Raw genomic sequence first — 20,465 nt, 5'->3', positions numbered from 1 at the left:
AATTGTGAAAGGACACAAGTGACTTCTGAATACCTGGGAGGGTTCAAGATATCTACTCTCTTTGAGGCACTGGGGTTTATATTTTCCTCTAGGTCAGTCAATCAAGTGTATTTATTGAGCGCTTTCTGTGCTAAATAAATTATTTATTTTACTTGTACATATCTATTCTATTTAATTTTGTTAATATGTTTTGTTTTGTTCTCTGTCTCCCCCTTCTAGACTGTGAGCCCACTGTTGGGTAGGGACCGCCTCTATATGTTGCCAACTCCAAGCGCTTAGTACAGTGCTCTGCACACAGTAAGTGCTCAATAAATACGATTGATTGATTGATTGATCACGCTTGGAGAGTACAATATCACACACATTCTCTGCCTACAATGAGCTTACAGTCTAGAGGAGGAGGAGACAGGTGTTAAAACACTGTTCTCTGGCCTCTTCCCAAGGATAAAGCCCAGGTTACACGAGAAGTAATTAAGAATTACCACGGGACAAGAATGAAGACACTAAGCAAAATCAAAGTTGACAGGGTTTGTGAAAATTCTGTCAGGTGCCAAAAGTTAATTTCAGAAATACTGGCAGAAAACAGATAGGAGGCCCAGGCTTGGGAAATCTGACTTTCTACCGGGTCATCGAGGCTGAGTTTCTGCCTCTAGTTCCAAAATAACAATATCAGCTCCCATCAACATTACATAGGAGTCCAAAAAATAAAAAAAAAGGGAATAGATTTTACTATCTGTGTTCAAAAATGACAAAACCGATGGTGAATTCAACCATTAGTTGACGTGTGGCTGAAGAGGCCAAAACTGGACCAAGAAAGCCGGCCACATTAATGTTAAGGAGAGATTTGGGGCTTTCCATTATAAAAGGCCATTGAACTCTTCCTTCATAGTGCAGAAATAATACCGTTCCGCATTTCTACGGTCTTGCCGTCAGACCTATAACATCCTATTCATTCATTCATTCATTCAATCGTATTTATTGAGCGCTTACTGTGTGCAGAGCACTGTACTAAGCGCTTGGGAAGTACAAGTTGGCAACGTATAGATACGGTCCCTACCCAACAGTGGGCTCACAGTCTAGAAGGGGGAGACAGAGAACAAAACAAAATATATTAACAAAATATAATAAATAGAATATGTACAAATAAAATAGAGTAATAAATACGTACAAACATATATACATATAGACAGGTGCTGTGGGGAAGGGAAGGAGGTAAGGCAGGGGTGATGGAGAGGGGGAGGAGGGGGAGAGGAAGGAGGGAGCTCCGTTTCTAGCACCAAAGGTTTTTTCCCCTCAATACCCCTGAGTAATTGCATGGTGGTCTTTTTTTAAACAAATGGTATTTGTTAACAGCTTACGATGTGGCAGACACTGTACTAAGCACTGCGGTAGATAAAGTGCTTCTAGACTGTGAGCCCGCTGTTGGGTAGGGGCCGTCTCTATATGCTGCCGACTTGGACTTCCCAAGCGCTTAGTACAGTGCTCTGCACACAGTAAGTGCTCAATAAATACGATTGAATGAATGACTAAATGAAAGTTAATCATGTTGGACACCGTCCCTATCCCGTGTGGGGCTCCCAGTTTTAATCCCCATTTTAAGGATGAGGAAACTGAGGCACAGAGAAGTTAAGTGACTTGCCCGTGGTCACACAGCCGACAAGCGGTGGAGCCGGGTCCTTCTGACTCCAGGCCCATCCACTGGGCTATTTTGCTTCCTAATTTTTCCGTTTGCTTGTGGTTTTAGTTTTACCCAGGGAAAGAAAAATTCACCCGGCAATTTTTTAAAGTGTAATTTTCCAGTTTTCTCCTCTCAAGGACCTGAACAATTCCCAAGCTTGCATTTTAAGAAATACTTCAAAAACATGGAGTTTTTCATTAGCCGCAGCTGTACCATACTTGATTTTCAGCACATCCATTTTCTTTACTAGCTGATTTTCAGTTCAAGTATCTCACAAATAGATATTCTGTAAGACATGGAGATCTCACTTATCTTAGGTATCCTGATTTCCCCCCAAGTTTCATTGCGTGTCTAAAGACTAAAGGCATTGAACTTTTCAAAATTTTAAAAACAGAAAATGACTTTTATTTACCCTAATCTCTACTAAAAGGAAGGGAGAAATTTCTGTACAGTGTAGCTAAATAGTTAAGTATATTCCAGGAGCCTGGCTTCAGAGAAACCAAAACAAGCAATAATACAGCAATTTACAAAAAGCTAATTAGAACAAAATAATTTCTGGTATTGTAATCCACTTCAACTCCACCTAACTCACACGTAACATGGCACGGTTTCTCCTAAAGACCCGGAAATTTAGGAACAGAGTACATTTGCTAAAATTCATTATCTGATGGACTAAAAAAACACAAATCCTGAGACCTCGTAGGCTTTCGCGTTCAAAAAAAGGGTTTCTAAATTGGGCTTTCTCAAACTCAAAACCGGATGACTCCCTAGAGATGGTCAGTAAACTTGACCAATTTGCGAAAGAACGTGGAACTACGTAATACTTCATTTGTCTTGATTACACATTTATCTTATTTCACATATTTAAAGCTGAATTTCAGTTGACAGTCAGACTTCTGCTTTCACACACTGAATGAATTACACCCATTAGAAAAATGAATCCGTTTTAATTTAAGCAGGTTTAGTTTCTGCTATATTTTCTATGAGTAAGGCATACTGACATCTACTAGTTTGGTACTGAGCCGTATATCTGAATACACAGCATTTTTTCTTTCAAAACATTAAGTCGCGTTTGGGGTCGCTCAGTGGAAGTAGAGCTGTTAATGAAACAAAGTGACAGATTAAAAATAGGCCCAAATATGTTCACCTAGGCCGACCCAAACTTTTAACGTTTTTGTATTGCTTTCTTAATTCAGCCGTACGGTATTTCACATGGCGTGATTGACCGAATGAATCATTTGCAAGGAAACATGACAGAGGGGGAGGAGTTCTTGCGACAAGTAAAAAAACCTTTCATTTTTTTAAAAAGAGTTTGTACTGGATTTGCAAGGTTAAGCAGCATGCTATTTTATGACTTCTATTGGAATTTTAAAAAGACTAGACTGAAGTAGAAACAAAAATTAACAGTAGTTCTATAAATAATGAATTTAGATTTCACTAGACTTTTTTTTAAGAAAGACATCTGTAATTAAATACTTGCTACCATCCATTAAGTTGATGAACTTTATTAGCCTTAAAACTATAACAAAGTTCATCCTAAAACATTCTGCAATGCAAAATTTCACTCAAAGAGTGTCTAATAAGGTGAATGCTATGAATTACAAGCAATCTTCAAAAGCAGAGACTCACTTTCATAAAACTTTATACATCTCTTGAACTACCAGATATTTATACTACTAAAATCAAACATGCACCATCATCAAGCATTCTGGTATCATGATTTATATATTACATTATGTAACACTATTCTTCTAAACAAAAATGTATCATACATTTGCACCATTCTCTTTGGATTTCTGATCTTTGTCTTCATGCTTCACTTTATCCTGTAAAACAAGGGACAATAAGAAAGAGATGTAAATTTCCCTAGTGTCTGCCTTATATGTACTTCCCAAGCGCTTAGTACAGTGCTCTGCACACAGTAAGCGCTCAATAACTGAATGAATGGTTTCAAAAACATATAACAGGGAGAAGTGTCTGATTCTGAGTGGCTTCTACTGGTGACTGCCGTGTTGCTATCAATTAATGGTATTTACTGAGTGCCAAAGGCATGCAAAACACTAGACTACGCGCTTAAGGAAATAAAATATAGTGGCCATGATCCCTGACCCTCGCGTAGATTATAAGCCTCCCATGAGATAGTATCTAATTTCCACTTGCCTACTCTCCCCCAGCACTTAGTACAGTGCTCTGTACAAAGTAAGCGCTTAACTAATACTCCTCCCTCCTCTTTAAAGATCTCAAAATCTACGGGAGGTGTTTACGACCGAAAGACATTCATGTTAAGCCGTCACCAGTGACAAGCTTGTCTCCCCCTTTTAGACTGTGAGCCCGCTGTTGGGTAGGGACCGTCTCTACTGTACTTCCCAAGCGCTTAGTACAGTGCTCTGCACACAGTAAGCGCTCAATAAATACGATCGAATGAATGAACGAACAAGCGGAGGCAAAACCAATCCTGGGGATATGCTCAGTTCTCCCCTCAGCGGCCTTTCCCTAAGGTCGGGCTTCATGTGGGATCCAAATTTTTTCTGTGGAGGAGAGCGTTTTCTCCCTCCCGGCCCTGGGTTTTGATGAGCGTGAAGTCTCGTGTAAAAATCCCAAGATGGGAGTCCTCGGCAATCAATCAATCGTATTTATTGAGCGCTTACTGTGTTCAGAGCACTGTACTAAGCGCTTGGGAAGTACAAGTTGGCAACATATAGAGACGGTCCCTACCCAACAGTCTAAAAGAGTGGGCTCACAGTCTAAAAGTCTCACAGTCTCGGCAGAAACTCCAAATCGGTTTCTGGAAGCTGATTCCGACCACGCTCAGTTCTGCGTGGCATACAGGACGGAGCCCGGGCTTGGGAGTCAGAGGTCATGGGTTCTAATCCCGCCTCCACCGCTTGTCGGCTGCGTGACACTGGGGAAGTCACTTAACTTCTCTGGGCCTCAGTTCCCTCACCTGTAAAATGGGGAGGAAGACTGCGAGCCCCACATGGGACAACCCGATAACACTGTATCTATCCCAGGGCTTAGAACAGTGCTTGGCACATAGTAAGCGCTTACTGTTATCATCATTATTATCACAATGCATTTGGGCTCCAAAGCGGTCAGAGAATTAAGGAATGTGTGTGGGACAACGCTGGCCCCGTTGAGGCAACCGTGGGTTGTGGTGGAACAGGTTGAGCACTACTGCCGGAAGATCAATCAATCAATCGTATTTACTGTGTGCAGAGCACTGTACTAAGCGCTTGGGAAGTACAAGTTGGCAACATATAGAGACGGTCCCTACCCAACAGTGGGCTCACAGTCTATAAGGGAGATGTCTGAAAAACGTCTCATTTGGGAAACATTCCGTTCTTATTAATGCAAATGGGGCAGGAGGGAGGCGGGGAGGATGAGTTACGCTTGATGCTCCCTAGGAAAGTAGGCTGGACGACTTGCAAACGTTCTTTGCAGTATATAATGTAGGACTGGTCATGGAAGCCCATTGTTGGGTAGGGACTGTCTCTATCTGTTGCCGAACTGTACTTTCCAAGCGCTTAGTAATACTACTACTACTACTACTACTGATAATGATGGCATTTATTAAGTGCTTACTATGTGCAAAGCACTGTTCTAAGAGCTGGAGAGGTTACAAGGTGAGCAGGTTGTCCCATGGGGGGCTCACAGTTTTCCTTGTTTTACTTGTACTTTCCAAGTGCTTAGTACAGTGCTCTGCACACAGGAAGCGCTCAATAAATACGATTGATTGATTAATCCCCATTTTACAGATGAGGTAACTGAGGCCCAGAGAAGTGAAGTGACTTGCCCAAAGTCACCCAGCTGACAATTGGTGGAGCCGGGATTTGAACCCATGACCTCTGACTCCAAAGCCCGTGCTCTTTCCTCTGAGCCACGCTGCAGCCCCAATAATAATAATAATAATGGCATTTGTTAAGCGCTTACTATGTGCAAAGCACTGTTCTAAGTGCTGAGGGGGGATACAAGGTGATCAGGTTGTCCCATGTGGGGCTCAGAATCAATTCGCATTTTACAGATGAGGTAACTGAGGCCCAGAGAAGTGAAGTGACTTGCCCAAAGTCACACAGCTGAAGGATGGCGGAGCTGGGATTTGAACCCATGACCTCTGACTCCAAAGCCCGGGCTCTTTCCACTGAGCCACGCTGCTTCTCTGCTCTGAACTGTAATTTCCAAGCGCTTAGTAAAGTGCTCTGCACACAGTAAGCGCTCAATAAATACGAATGAATGAAGCATAACAGATCCTTGAAAGCAACTTTATGAGCCCTAAAAGCTGATAAAAAGCCAACATCTGGCTGAATTAGTTAATTGACAGGCATCAGCAAAGATACCAGAGTGGTGTAGTGGTGATTACGAAAAGGGACAAAATAAAAAGCTCAAACCTTCAAAAGAACAGTATGAATTTCATCCATAACAGTAGATAGGTTTTTGATTGTCTTATTCAGTTGGCTCTCAAATCGCAAATTTGTGTCCTCTGAAGTCTTCAAATTTTCCTGTAATTGACTAAGGTCTTTTTTGACTTCTCTGAGCTCGCCAGACAGACTTTTGTTCGAATTCTCCAAATGTAAAATGGTCTTCTCATCTTCATCTGAAATACACGGACAGAACCGGTCACTCCAAATGCACGTTCTCATTTCCCGAATTTCTCAAGATAACCTCAGTTTGAAAAATGGATAGAGAGAGTTGGTGCATAAAAGGCTAGTTGATCTCAGAAACTACTCACTTAAAAATAACCACAAAGAGTATTAACCAAATATATAAACCTATTTATAACTGTTTGAATCCAGGTCAGCTCTAACCCTTTCTAAACCAGCGTAACGCTCAGGGGTTCTTTTTCTAATTGCCCAAGTGATCGTCCTTTAAACATTGCACATTTGGTTTAACTCCACTCATTCATCATTAAATCGTATTTATTGAGCGCTTACTGTGTGCAGAGCACTGGACTAAGCGCTTGGGAAATACAAGTTGGCAGCATATAGAGACGGTCCCTACCCAACAATGGGCTCACAGTCTAGAAATGAACTCAATGAATGAAGGAGGAACAAATCTCTATGAAAAAGCACGATTTCTAGATTTGCAGGCAATCACGGAACACACAATAGGATAAGGAATTAGAGATTCTATACTGTTAATATGGGAAATAATTCCTGCACTGGATTTCAATGATCTAGGCAAGAAGAGATCATAAAGAGGGAAGGGTCACATGTAAAGACAGTGCCAGAGCTCAGATCTAAATTTTACAGTGGGCAAGTGAAAGGGGATGGTTAGGTGGTTGTAGAACAAATAGCTTAAACAAAACCTCGTAGACACTTGTATTACAACTGGCAGTAGGTCTCACTGTATACCTTCATTATAGTTTAGTTCAGATTGCAATTTTGTCCTTACCTGTTTTTTCTTCTAGTAGTTGAAGCTTTTGTTCTATTTCAGCTCTTACTTTTTCGCTCTTTTCTAACTTTTGCAAGAGGCTTCCTACATCTACCATGGCACCATTGTACACAATCAAGCCAACGTTTTCCTCCATCGTCTTGCATTCCTGTTTGACCGTGGGTGTTGGGAGAAGCAATCTGTTTCCTAGATTGGTAAAGGGGTAATATACGTGTTACTTTCTTTCACCTAAAAAGAAAACCTTGTCAACCATCCACTCCTTTTTCTAAATGTTGGAAGTTTCAGGGCTGGAAACCACCCAATTATGAACCATTACCTAGCATATCCTCTTGCAGCATTTCAGACTCATCACGGTTTTCTTCATCTTTCGAGGTATCTGTTAATTTTCGGTAAAAGCAGGATTCACGGAGTACTACTTTATTAAGCAGTTTCTTCACCTTGTAAAGCACAGCAGAAAAATACGATTACGACTTTGCCCACGTACAATTGTATATATGTTTGTACATATTTATTACTCTATTTATTTATTTTACTTGTGCCTATCTATTCTATTTATTTTATTTTGTTAGTATGTTTGGTTTTGTTCTCTGTCTCCCCCTTTTAGACTGTGAGCCCACTGTTGGGTAGAGACTGTCTCTATATGTTGCCAACTTGTACTTCCCAAGCACTTAGTACAGTGCTCTGCACACAGTAAGTGCTCAATAAATACGATTGACTGATTGATTCTAACCACAATAACACCTGTGGCCATTTCTTAAGCACTTACCATCTGTCAAAAGCTATAAGAAGTGCTGGAGTAGATATGCAATATTCAGGCAGGACATCGTTCCCACCCACCACTGGCCCTTACACTTTAAGTAGGAGAAAGACCAGGTACTGAATCCCCATTTTACAGATGGGAGTCTTCAATGTGCTTTGACAATAAAGTTGTACAAATTCATCTCCTCCCGTCTAGACTGTGAACCCATTGTTGGGCAGGGACTGTCTCTATTTGCTGCTGCATCATACTTTCCAAGTGCTTAGTACAGTGTTCTGTACACAGCAGGTGCTCAATAAATACAATTGAATGAATGAATCTTTTATTTTGCTAGAATGATCATTTGAACACCGGGGGTTGATTTAAACAATGCAAAACATTTTTTCCCCTGAAGTCACTCAAATAGATTCGCTCCTGAATCTTTAAAAAATAAATAAATAATAATAATAAAAAGAAATTGCTAACCTGAGCCCGGGAGAGATGCAATCCAAGTGTGTAGAGTATCTCCTCCATGTCCTTTTCTAATAGGTAGCCACAGTGGCTTTGATCAAAATAAACAAATGCCATCAAAAGATCTCTGTTAAGAGTAATCATCTGTGCCTTTTCTTTTTCCTAAAGAAGAGTTAAGGAAAAATGAAAAAAAATGAAGGATGCTTTACCTCGTCCCCCCACCCCGCCAAAATCTCTTGGTCCCTACTTAAAAAAAAAAGTCAAAAATCATTACTTCGGATATTTAGGTCTAGTTCAGTTCCTTATTTTGATTCCATGCTTTACAGATGTGTTTATGTCTGCTTCCCCAGATAGGGAGGGAGCTCACTATGGGTAGGGAAGGTGTTTCTAGTGAGCAATAAACGCTATTACTACTCCTACAATTTTACTTTTTCCAGACGAGGGCCATGCACTCTATTATCTAGATTTGCTAACAACTCTGAAGCACTTGCAAAAAACAGGAAGAAATGGGATTTTTTGTAGTGCGGGGGGGCTGAGGAAGGGGGACAAGGGGGAAAAAAGGGGGTGGATAAAATTGACAAACAACAGTTACCCAAAAATCTTAAGGGACAGACTTGTCTAAAAAAAACCTAACTTGTCAAAACAACTCTAGATCATAGAGACAGCTGCTATCTAAACAGTGAGATTTAGCCCAGCAGTGTAAACAGATGAGAATACCAGACTCTCTCCTAAATGAGAACCAGTAGCACATTCACAAGCAAGTACCTTATCTTTAGAGGACCTCTCTTTGCAATATCTGTTGCCTTCTCTTTTGTCCTCTCTTTTATTCATTTCTTCCTCATCCCGGTCTGTAACATACAAGGAATTTGGAGTAAAAGTTAATGCGTCGAAACTTTTTAAATCATAGCAGGTTTTTGGGGGGCCAGATTTAGGGTTGAAAACTCCCCGTTACAAAACAATGATAGGCTGTAAGGAAAAAAACCCTTCAAACAACCAACAACAAAAACCCTACTGAATCAGCATTGACGGATGAAGCTATGGAAAAATCCTGAAATTAATTCCAATCCCCCAACCCAGAGGTTTGTATTTAAGGAGAAGCAGCATGGCGTGGTCGACAGGAGCACGGGCCAGGGACTTAGAAGTTGATGGGTTCTAATCCCGGCTCCACGCACTGTCTGCTGTGTGACCGTGGGTGAGTCACTTCACTTCTCTGTGCCGCTTACCTCATCTGTAAGACGGGGATTGAGTCTGTGAGCCCCATGTGGGACAGGACTGTGTCCAACACGATTTACTTGTAGCACCCCAGTGCTTAGTGCAGTGCTTGGCACATATTAAGCGCTGAACAAATCCCCCAATTATTATTATTACTATTACTAAGGGGTAGGTGCTCTCCTGGAAATGAAGGCACACAGCTCACTGGGAACCACAGGAGGAAGCAAGCCTGCAAACTCGGGCAACAAACTTTAGGATTCTGGCAGGAGCAGTGTCTCCTCTTATTCATTCACTGATTCAATCGTATTTATTGAGTGCTTACTGTGTGCAGAGCACTGTACTAAGCACTTGGGAAGTACAATTTGGCAACATATAGAGACAGTCCCTACTCAACAGTGGGCTCACAGTCTAGAAGGGGGAGACAGAGAACAAAACAAAACATATTAACAGAATAAAATAGATAGAATAAATATGTACAAGTAAAATAAGTAAATAGAGTAATAAATACGTACAAACATATATACATATATACAGATGCTGTGGGGAGCGGAAGGAGGTAAGGCCGGGGGGATGGGGAGGGGAAGGAGGGGGCCAATATGTCTATCCCAGTTGCTTCTAGAAATCAATCAGAAGTATTTATGGAGTGCTTCCTCTGATCAGTGCACTGTTCTAAGCAGTTGAGAGGGTGCAACAGTCAGTAGACATGATCCCTGCTTGGAAGGAATTTACAGACAGGGGAGACAGACCAAAAAAAAAATACAGAAAGGAAGAAGCAACAAAGTGTAACTGTTTCAAGAGCAAGGGGAAAGGGGTGTGTAAACACCAAGTGCTTAAATAACACAGGGAATTCATTCGGTCATATTTACTGAATGCTTCCTGTGTGTAGAACACTATACTAAGTGCTTGGGAAAGTACAACAATAAACAGACACATTTCTGCCCACAACGAGCTTACAATCTAGACGGGGGCGACGCACCTCAATACAAATAAATAAATGACAGATATGTACATAAGTGCTGGTGGGCTGGGAGGCGGGGGAAGAATAAAAGAAGCAAGTCAGGATGATGGGGAAGGGAGTGGAAGAAGAATGGGTGGGTGGGCAGTTTAGTCTGGGTAGGCCTCTTGGAGGAGATGTGCCTTCAGTAAGGCTTTTGGTGGTGGGGGGGGTGGGGGAGAAAGAGTAATTGTGTCAGTTTGAGGTCAGAGGGCATTGCAGGACATGGGTCAGGGGTCAGTGAGACCAAAGGAAAATGACAAGGTTAGCTCTAGAGGAGCGAAGTTCTAGAAGGAGAGCAGTGAGATTAGGTAGGAGGAGGCAAGGTGATGGAGTGCTTTAAAGCCAATAGTGTGGCATTTGCTTGGCCACTTGTAAGCACTTAAATACCATAATTATTATTATTGTTATTCCGAGTGTGGATGGAGAAGAGAAGGGAGCCTAAAACTGAAACTTGAAGGACCTCCACAGTTAGGGGGTGGGAGGCAGAGGAGGAGCCCATGAAGAAGACTGAGAATGAATGGCAAGAGAGATAAAAGGAGAGCCAGGAGAGGACAGTGAAGCCAAGGTTGGATAACGTTAAGAAGTTAAGTGACTCGCCCAAGGTCACACTGTAGAACTTTTGTATTGTATTTTCCCAAGTGCTTAGTAATGTGCTCTGAGGAAGTGCTCAATAAATACCATTGATTGACAGGCCTCACCTAATCTACATCCTCCCATCTCCTCTTGCCTCCGGGACATCTACATCTGGATGTCTTGCTGGCAAGACATCACCGCACCCTAAATCTACTCCTCCAAATTTTCCCACCCTCCTCCCTCCAACAGCCTGCAACCTCCGCGAGTTTTTCAGTTCTCACATTCCATCAGCTGCTAAATCCTGCTGGCCATTCCACATCCTGAAACTTCCCTTTCCTCTCTACCCAAACCGTTACCTTCCAGGTTCAACTGTTGTCATTTCATGATTCAATCATCAGCCTTCTCACTGGTCTTTCCATCTCTCTTCACTACTACACATTGCTATTTGGATCATCTTCTTGAAACCTCACTCAGCACACATCTCCCCACCTCCCAAAATATCTCCAACAGCTACTATTCACTCAACAGTAATTACTGAGTGCTTACTGGGTGCGCAGCACAGTACTAGGCACTTGGGAGAATATAAAACAGAGTTGGTAAATACATTTCCTCCCACAGTGATCTTATGGTCTAAAGTTTCCGCATCCGACATACTCAATATCTTCAAGACTCTTCCTCGCTCCCCCAATTTACAGATCACCCTGTTTCACCTGGAATATCCCAGTTTGCAGCTTTCACTCCTTCCAAGTACTCAATCTTTTATTTTATGGTATTTATGAAGTGCTGAGCCCACTCTTTTAGACTGTGAGCCCACTGTTGGGTAGGGACTGTCTCTATATGTTGCCAATTTGTACTTCCCAAGCACTTAGTACAGTGCTCTGCACATAGTAAGCGCTCAATAAATACGATTGATGATGATGATGATGGACAAAGCGCTGGGGTAGATACAAGGCACTCGGGTTGGACACAGTCCCTGTCCCACTTGGGGCTTACAGTTTAAGTAGGAGGGGGTAGGATTTAATCCTCATTTTAGAGATGCAGAAATGGAGGCACGGAGTTGTATATTCTCAAAATCTCTTTGCCCAAGGTCAAACGGCAGTAAAGGAGCTGGGACTAGAGCCCAGATTTCCAGGCCCAAGCTCTTTCTGCTCAACCATGCTGCTTCTCTTAGTCGTCTTCTCCTCGACGCTCATGTCTTCTACCCATTTCTCAAGCTGTTTCCTCAGCCTGGAACTTCCTCCCACCTTCTTCACCGGAACGGAGGCCTCCCATCTCCCAAGCCTTTCTAAAAATCCCCCTTCTCCAAGACACCTTCCCATTAATTTGCAACCCCCTTCATGATTAGACACTCTATTCCTACCCTCAGCATTTATGGGTTTTTAGATAGTCCGTCAATTATATAATTCACATTTGCTCGGGCTACATGGAAGCGTTTAGAAATATGCTGTGAAGTGAAGAACTGAAATTAAATACCTTCTTCCTCATCCTCGGCATCTTCAGCTTCTAAGGGATCATATTCTTCCTGGTTATTATCCTCTTCCGTTTCATCATCTTCTTTAGAGTCTTCTTTCCTTTTCTCTTCTTTCTGAAATTAAAATGTTTTAAAATAAGGCACCGTCCTACCAATGAGATGGCTCACAATCATTATTTTAAACCTCTTCTTTCCTATACATTGACCTGAAATGTGTTGCATACCATTAAATTTTTCTAACTGATAAATGTCAGGGAATACACACTAACACTTTAAGAACATACTAGCCAAAAGGCTAGTAGTTACGATCTACAAACTTTCAGTAGACTCCTCGGATTGTCATACCCTTTGAATACCTGTACAAACCAAATAGCATGATAATGACAAAGAATATGAGACACAAATAATAGAATATATAATTATTCTATTATTCTAATAGAAATGGTTTAAAGAAGAAACAGTAGTTTCTAATCCTGGTCACCCAGTAATGGAAATAATAGCAGACCTTCTTCTCCTCTCGATCTTCTTTCTTATCTTTATCATCTCCAGATTTCCTCCTTTTGGGTTTTGGTTCATCAGTTTCATCTTCTCTCTCTTCTTTTTTATCTTTTCTTTCTTCTTTTTTACTTTTCTTGTCCTTTTCTTTCTTGTCCTCTTTTTCAGGAAGCGATACCAGTGATTTGTATATTCTCACGCCAAAATCTCTTTGAAGCATTTCATTGAAGAGTTCTGCAAATAAAGAAACCTAAAAAAAAAACACAACACAACACAAAATGAAAAACTAAACACGAAAGGCACATTTACTCAAAGAAGATACCAAAATATCATTATGGAGAACAACCACCTAAGCAGAAATATATAATCCTGTTTTCCTACACCAATTTGGCTCTGTAATTCACTGACTTGCAATGTTTACTTCTCTGTAGTGCACAAGACACACAGACAGAAAGTTAACAGAATTCTAGCCATTTCTTTCAACAAATACAGAAAAGGACCTACAGTTGTCTTACGAAATATCTCACTTGCTTTTAATACTTTAAAAAACTAAAGTCTGAATGTATTGGGAAAGATTTAAGAGGCGTGAAAGCAGATTTTCATTTCCCTGTACCACAGGGAGAATCAACTCCTTTTCTCCTTCGTCCTCCGTCCCCCTCAACCGCTCACCTCCCCCAGCCCACCTCTGAAAATTAAAAAACCCACTCATCAGAGGTTCTGTGAAATCTTATTGTTGGTTGGGAATTTAATGAACTGTGAGCTCCGTTCTAAGGGAGACTCCATTCAGTGAGACAGCCCAAGATGAAATTAATCTGACATCCCCCATGAATCTGACTTTCCTTCAAATGCAGGAAAAATAACCGTACTGTTAAAGTAATGGATATCCACTTTAAATCACGGGGGGAGATACACAAGTCTAGTAAGCTGTAATTCGTAAGTTGAAAGTGAACTTTCATTTGGATTTTCACTTATTCACTAACTGAATCGATTAGGATGCAAACCAGATTATTTTCCAAACACTTTCCTTTTGTTCCCTTTATTTTTATCTGACATGTCATGATGCACACCGGTAAAATCCAGTTATTCATTTCCTCCCCCTATGCATTTTGAGACAAGACCTCAGGATAGATCTTGTGAGACTGACACCTCATGTTTAATAATAATAATGGCATTTATTAAGCGCTTACGATGTGCAAAGCACTGTTATAAGCGCTGGGGAGGTTAACAAGGGGATCCGGTTGTCCCACGGGGGGCTCACAATCTTAATCCCCATTTTACAGATGAGGGAACTGAGGCACGGAGAAGTTAAGTGACTTGCCCAAAGTCACACAGCTGACAATTGGCAGAGCCGGGATTTGAACCCCTGACCTCTGACTCCAAAGCCCGCGCTCTTTTGTATTTGCTGACCCAAATTCCTAAAATGTTTTCTCTGCTACTGTTTCGGAAAGACCTGTAGTTGCACATCTTTGGCATATTCAAAGGTTGCAATGTATCTGACTCGGGGATTCTCCGGGTAGTGTTGGACGAAAAGGACATACTTATTTCTAGCAAGTCAGGGGAGAGATTGGATACAGGTACTCACTACACATTTTTGGCACAGGCAACCCTTTGCTGAGCCACTCTGATCGATGTTCAGGTTTCACAAGACTGGCTTCACATGATGTACACTAAAAATATATCTGAGTGCTTTGCATTCTGGCCCCATTCAATAAATACAACTGAAAGTTTTTTCTGCCAGTGGTATTTTCCTGTGCTCCGGTTCTGTCAACCACTGAACATCCAAATAATATGCTCTCATAGGAACAGAAATTCAGTTAGCCTAACTGGTTTGGAAAATTAGGGAGTAGCCACCCATCTTGACAGCACAAGTTAGTCAGATACATGAGATCCTTTCACCGTGGCTCAGTACAATCAAACGCATTTATTGAACACTTACTACAGCCAGAGCACTGTAAGAGCTTGGGAGCGTACAACAGAATAGCACGCATGATCCCTGCCCATAACGAGTTTACAGTCTAGAGATATAATGCCTTATTTACTTAAAAGGTACTATACCTTATCTGCAGATCTCTGAATGTAAGATCATTGACATCGAGTTTAACAGATGAAAACTACACATCAATCGTTCGGCCGCCTTAGCGTTTCATTAGCATAAAATCTGAATTTTTGTAGGATTTTCTCTGTGACAGTATAATGCCAAAAACTGTCACCTACGTTTTGAAGAACCAAAAATTCAGCAAACCCCAGCCCATTAACACGTTTACTTAGTACAAAACCTCAATGCACCGCTTGCGTCGGTTAACAGGTTTTTTGTTTAGACAGAACGGAATCTAAAATTACCTCAAAGGAATGTTCTTTATTATCCTCTAACCTATAGTCCAAAAGCACACTCAAAGACATGATGCTACAGTCAAACTTGCCACTTTTTGCGGCCCAGTTAGGATGCACAATGATGGCTGGCTCATCGGGTAAAATATATCGCCTCTCACGACGCTGGCGTTCCATTTCTTCTTGGCGTTTCCTCTCTTCTTCCTGAACGTCCGAAATTGCAAGAGAGATTAAAACGGCTAGTGAGCCTCAAGTCACACGTAACGACAGCATGCCAAGGCAATCCTGGAGCAGAAGCAACGCGTGTTCAAAATGGCCCAGGGGCCAAGAAAGAGTACTCTTCTTTCTCTTTTATCACTGGGCTGAGAAGGGGAGGGAAGTCCAAGTGCTATGGCTAAAGAAGACCTCCGTTTTAATGGCTTGCCCTCCCTTTAGGGATTTCCAGACATTAAACTCACTAGCTTCTAAAAGGGGGAAAAAAAAAAAAGAAAATGTTTACCCATATCAAGATTAGCATATCATTTATCAATTTCTTATTCTTCAGAGTTGTGCTTTTTGCTGATATTCACCAGAACTTAGAAGAATGTGTCCCCTCGCCCCAACTCCCCCCGCCACCCGCAAACACAGTTCTCAGGTTTAAATCTATTCTTCCAGAAAATCCCCTAAAAACAACAAAAGCAAATGAGCAGTCAAAACAGAATATCCCCCAAATCATCATCATCACCTTCAATCGTATTTATTGAGCACTTACTATGTGCAGAGCACTGTACTAATTTCTTGGGAAGTACAAATTGGCAACATATAGAGACAGTCCCTACCCAACAGTGGGCTCACAGTCTAAAAGGTGGCTCACAGTCTAAAAGTCTAAATCACAATCTCTACAACCTATATTTCGGTTTCTCAAGTTTTCCTTCTAGAACAAACTACTCAATTTGCATATCTGCCAAGGGGAATTGCAGATATTTCCTGAGACAGTCCCATAATGACAACAAAACCTCATTAAAACTTAATTATCATTCTTCAGAAATGTGAGAACTGGACCTAGGCTCAAAATACATGAGCATTAAGATAGATATTTTCTTGTAAGACCAAAATCTTTTAGATATTGTCTAAAATAAAAACCAGCAAGTTCTTGCTACTGACACATGTAAAACCACTGTCGTAGATTCCACTCGTTACAGTTCGGATTAAGCTTTAACAAAGCACTCACACACCACAAGTGTTAAGACGTACTTCTTTATCATCTTCAGATTTCCTGTCCTCCTCTTCGTCATCTTCTTTTTCAGATTTCTCCAACTCCTTCTGCTCTTCTTTCTGCTCTTCCACTTTCAACTGTTTTGTCAGTCGGGCTATCAACTGGGATTTCAACCCTTTGGAACTAAGATTACGGCTTTCTAATTCTTTACGAAGGTCGTTTACCTAGATTAAAACACACGTGATCTCATTAAGTACACTAACTGCTCATCTGAATATGACATCGACTTGTTCAATGGCTCTGGCCCGGGATCAGTGTGGACGCTGGAACCTGATGAAATCTCAATAATCTATTTTTCTCTCGTGTACCTCATGGTACCCCAACCACATGGATTTGATTATGTCCCAATTTCTTCCCCTACACTTCACTTACAAGAGCCACACTTCCCAAACACGTTGGTAAATGAGGTTGAATTATTCCTTACTAGGGGCTTGGATCTGAGATTTAGGGCATATGAATTAAATAAAAGTACACTGTACACAAAGATACTGTGGCTATACAACGGCAATAATACAAAAAAAAATTCAAGGCCACACACGATTTTTGGGGAAGCATTCAGGAAAAGTGCTCTTGCAACTGGCACTGTCGCCTTTAGGCATGTGATATTAGCCCCCCACACAAACCCACAGCACTTACAGATCTATAATATATAAGTTATTTATTAATATTAACAGCTGTCTCTCCCTCTAGACTGTAAGCTGTGGGCAGGGAACTTATCTGCTAACTCTGTTGTGCTGAACACTCCCAAGCTCTCAGTAAAGTGCTCTGCACATAGTCAGCGCTCAAGAAATACCACCGATGGATAGAAAGACTTTGAAATGCAGAAGTCACAGGTACTCTTGCACACCTACAATTTTTCCATCTCAACAGAAGTCTGATCTTAAGTGACAAATAACTCAAGCAAACCAAGTAATGGGGACCCTCTAACACGAACCAAATTCCCCATCATTCTTCTTCACTAAAAGCTAGAATTTATATAGCTAGAAGCACATTCTGGTAAATAAATATATATAAAACACACATACACACACACACACTAATCTGGACTTTCATCTTCACATATTTGCAGTAACTATTTTCTCCTTATTCTTCCCCGTTTTCACGATTTTAGAATAATATCTGTGTCTCTCTCCCATTAGATTTTAAGATCCTTGAGAAAGGGACCGTGTGTTTTTCTTCTATTGCACTAAGCCCCTTAGGGGAGTACGAGTGCTCTGCATTTGATAAGTGCTAGACAAATACCACTGGATTCAGTGAACCCAGACAAACGTGAATATAAGAACAGAGAATCTGAGTTACTCTCACTTTTTGGATATACTAAAATTCTTGCCCAAAGGTATTTTAATTCCACTCCTCTGCTTTTATTCAGGAGGCAGAACCACTGCCGCTTGAGGCTTTCCAGGCCTCTTGCCCCTTTCCCAATCCACAGAATTTACTGAGCTATTACCGTGTGCAGGACACAGTACTAAGCAGTTGGGAGAGTGAAGCGGACAACTCCTTGCCTCAAGGAGTTTACAATCTAGCGGGCGGGTGGGTGAGGCAGACACGCAAATTATAGATGAGAGGAATAGAATACGAGAAAAATGTATATAAGCGATTATAAATTATCTATATTAGAACCCGTCTCCCCTTCTAGATCGAAAGTTCATCGCAGGCAGGGAACGTGTCGGCCACCTCTGTTGTACTGCCCTCTCCCAAGTGCTTACAGGCTGAAGAAGTAACTGGAGGGTGGGGATGGAGGGGAAACAGGGTAAGGAGATGATAATTAAACCTCCTGAATATGCAGTTTCACAAAGGTACTAAAAATGGAAAATGCGTCCCCTACCCGAATTGAAAATGGTCAAAATCCAGTAGTTTAGGCCTCTCTGGCCCCTGACCGCTTTCTATCAGTGGGGTTTTGAGCATCTGATACCGACTCAACATTGTACCAAGTGCCTGGTCAAGTTCAAACAGCGCCGTGGAGCGCAGGAGATCGTTCCGAAAATAAAGTTAGACAAGCAAAGCAATGTAGAGGCCTCAAACTCAGGAGGAACAAGATGTGGCACTTTTCCTCTAAGACTGTTCACTCCTAAAAAGTAGCGGAAGACATTAAAGTTACTCTAACTCTTGGTTTTCTCCTTGCGAGGCCTTTGTGGGGACTGGCTTCTACATTCTTTTGAACTCAACACCATCAGGGAAAGTACTATGCACAAGGTATGCTTTTAATGACTATTTGGGGCATTCATTCATTCAATCGTATTTATTGAGTGCTTACTGGGTGCAGAGCACTGTACTAAGCGCTTGGGAAGTACAAGTTGGCAACATATAGAGACGGTCCCTTCAACAGTGGGCTCACAGTCTAGAATTCTTATTCCTCAGTGAGGAAAAATGTGGAAAATGGTCCACTCTTGCCAAAAATCCCAACTCTGATGAAAAAGATGACTTCACCCTCTGTGGCTAAAAACGCACCATTACATTAGCAGTCCCCGTCCCTCTAAGAGCCTTCAAGGCAAAAAACGAAACAGCCAGTGCAGTATTTACAAAGTTGAGAACCGAACGGAGACGATCTTACCTCAGTCAATAAACTCACAGGCAAGCTGTTATAAACTTGAACAATCATATAATAATAATAATGATGATGGCATTTATTAAGCGCTTACTATGTGCAAAGCACTGTTCTAAGCACTGGGGCGGTTACAAGGTGATCAGGTTGTCCCAAGTGGGGCTGACAGTCTTCATCCCCATTTTCCAGATGAGGGAACTAAGGCGCAGAGAAGTGAAGTGACTGTGTGAAGTCACACAGCTGACAATTGGCAGAGTTGGTATTTGAACCCATGACCTCCTTCTACTGAGCCAAGATGCTCCTCTATCTTTACCTTTATCTGTTTAAAGCATCCTTGCACAGTTTCATCTCATTTGGAAACCATTACCCTCATTTCCTCAACACCCTGGTTCCTGCTCAGAGTGGCTCTGATGCTTCCCAGGGAGGCCCTCAGAGCACGACGGTGGCCCGCAGCTTCGGATTTTAGCACCGTGCCTTTCAAAATTACCTTCATCGTTTTGGGATCGAGTTTAGACCAATGGGTAGGGGTTGAGATTTCTTTAGCTTCGCCGTCGTCCTTCTCCTCTTCGTCCTGGTGTGCAAAATTAGAGCACAATTATTATTCAGGAACTTTAAGGGGTGACTCATTTATTCTTAAAATTCTGTTGCTGAATCTGTGCCAGATCACAAGTGTTTCAGATTGTCTTCTCCTAAAGTTACTGTTTAGGAGTACAAATCCACGTACATACACTCTACCACTTTAACTGACCACAGTGACACTCATCAGCCAATCAAAGCCAGATCTGTGAAACACAAAAGGGTGATGAATTACAGCACAAAGGATATCAGGCTTGTACAGACCCTGCCGGTCTCCACTAACCACACAGCGTGTGATTTCGCCCCAATTTTCAAGCCACCCCGAGATAATCTCCATTTCCTCAGACCTTTCATTAGACCAGAGATGCTGCTACACGGCCTGAAAATTCAAATCTCTCAGGCACGTGGTTATCCAATTTCAAAACATCCATTCTTTGAACTTGGTGATCGGAGGGCGGGGAGGGGGTTGGGGAAAGTTTAGAAAATTGGCCAATGGCTTAAAAATGGCTGTTGCTCAACAAATGGTGCCAGATTCCAGCAACTACACCTAAAACGGGGGTGGGGGGGGTGGGGGGATCCGTGCAATTTAAGCACGATTGACTTGCTGTCCTTTGGTGCCCCTGTATTTGTCAAATTAACGTATCAGGTAGAGCTACTTTATTTAATAAAAACAGGGAACACATTCAACTATTCTGCTGAAGGCTGGGTTACCAGTCGCTGTACCAGTTATTTTCCTTCATGTG

At 41.7% G+C, this 20,465-nt stretch overlaps 1 protein-coding gene across 2 annotated transcripts in view; it reads right to left on the bottom strand.

Annotated features, from left to right (window-relative positions):
* Positions 1-2,060: 2,060 nt before the first annotated feature.
* Positions 2,061-20,465, bottom strand: part of CCAR1 (cell division cycle and apoptosis regulator 1) — an 80,086-nt gene continuing 61,681 nt past the window's right edge. For both annotated transcript variants that reach the window (XM_038743532.1, XM_038743533.1), the window contains exons 15-25: positions 19,634-19,717; positions 16,583-16,768; positions 15,362-15,553; positions 13,032-13,271; positions 12,529-12,640; positions 9,039-9,121; positions 8,289-8,435; positions 7,383-7,503; positions 7,067-7,252; positions 6,064-6,269; positions 2,061-3,504 (exon numbers count right to left, since the gene is read on the bottom strand). In XM_038743532.1, the coding sequence (XP_038599460.1) occupies positions 3,445-3,504; positions 6,064-6,269; positions 7,067-7,252; positions 7,383-7,503; positions 8,289-8,435; positions 9,039-9,121; positions 12,529-12,640; positions 13,032-13,271; positions 15,362-15,553; positions 16,583-16,768; positions 19,634-19,717 (1,617 nt within the window). In that variant the 3' untranslated portion in view covers positions 2,061-3,444. The remainder of the gene's footprint in view (positions 3,505-6,063; positions 6,270-7,066; positions 7,253-7,382; positions 7,504-8,288; positions 8,436-9,038; positions 9,122-12,528; positions 12,641-13,031; positions 13,272-15,361; positions 15,554-16,582; positions 16,769-19,633; positions 19,718-20,465) is intronic.

This window comes from Tachyglossus aculeatus, chromosome 3 (genome assembly GCF_015852505.1).
Source record: "Tachyglossus aculeatus isolate mTacAcu1 chromosome 3, mTacAcu1.pri, whole genome shotgun sequence".
Classification (NCBI taxonomy): Eukaryota; Metazoa; Chordata; class Mammalia; order Monotremata; family Tachyglossidae; genus Tachyglossus; species Tachyglossus aculeatus.
Note: the sequence above shows the minus strand (reverse complement) of the source record. Positions and strands in the feature narration are given on the sequence as shown.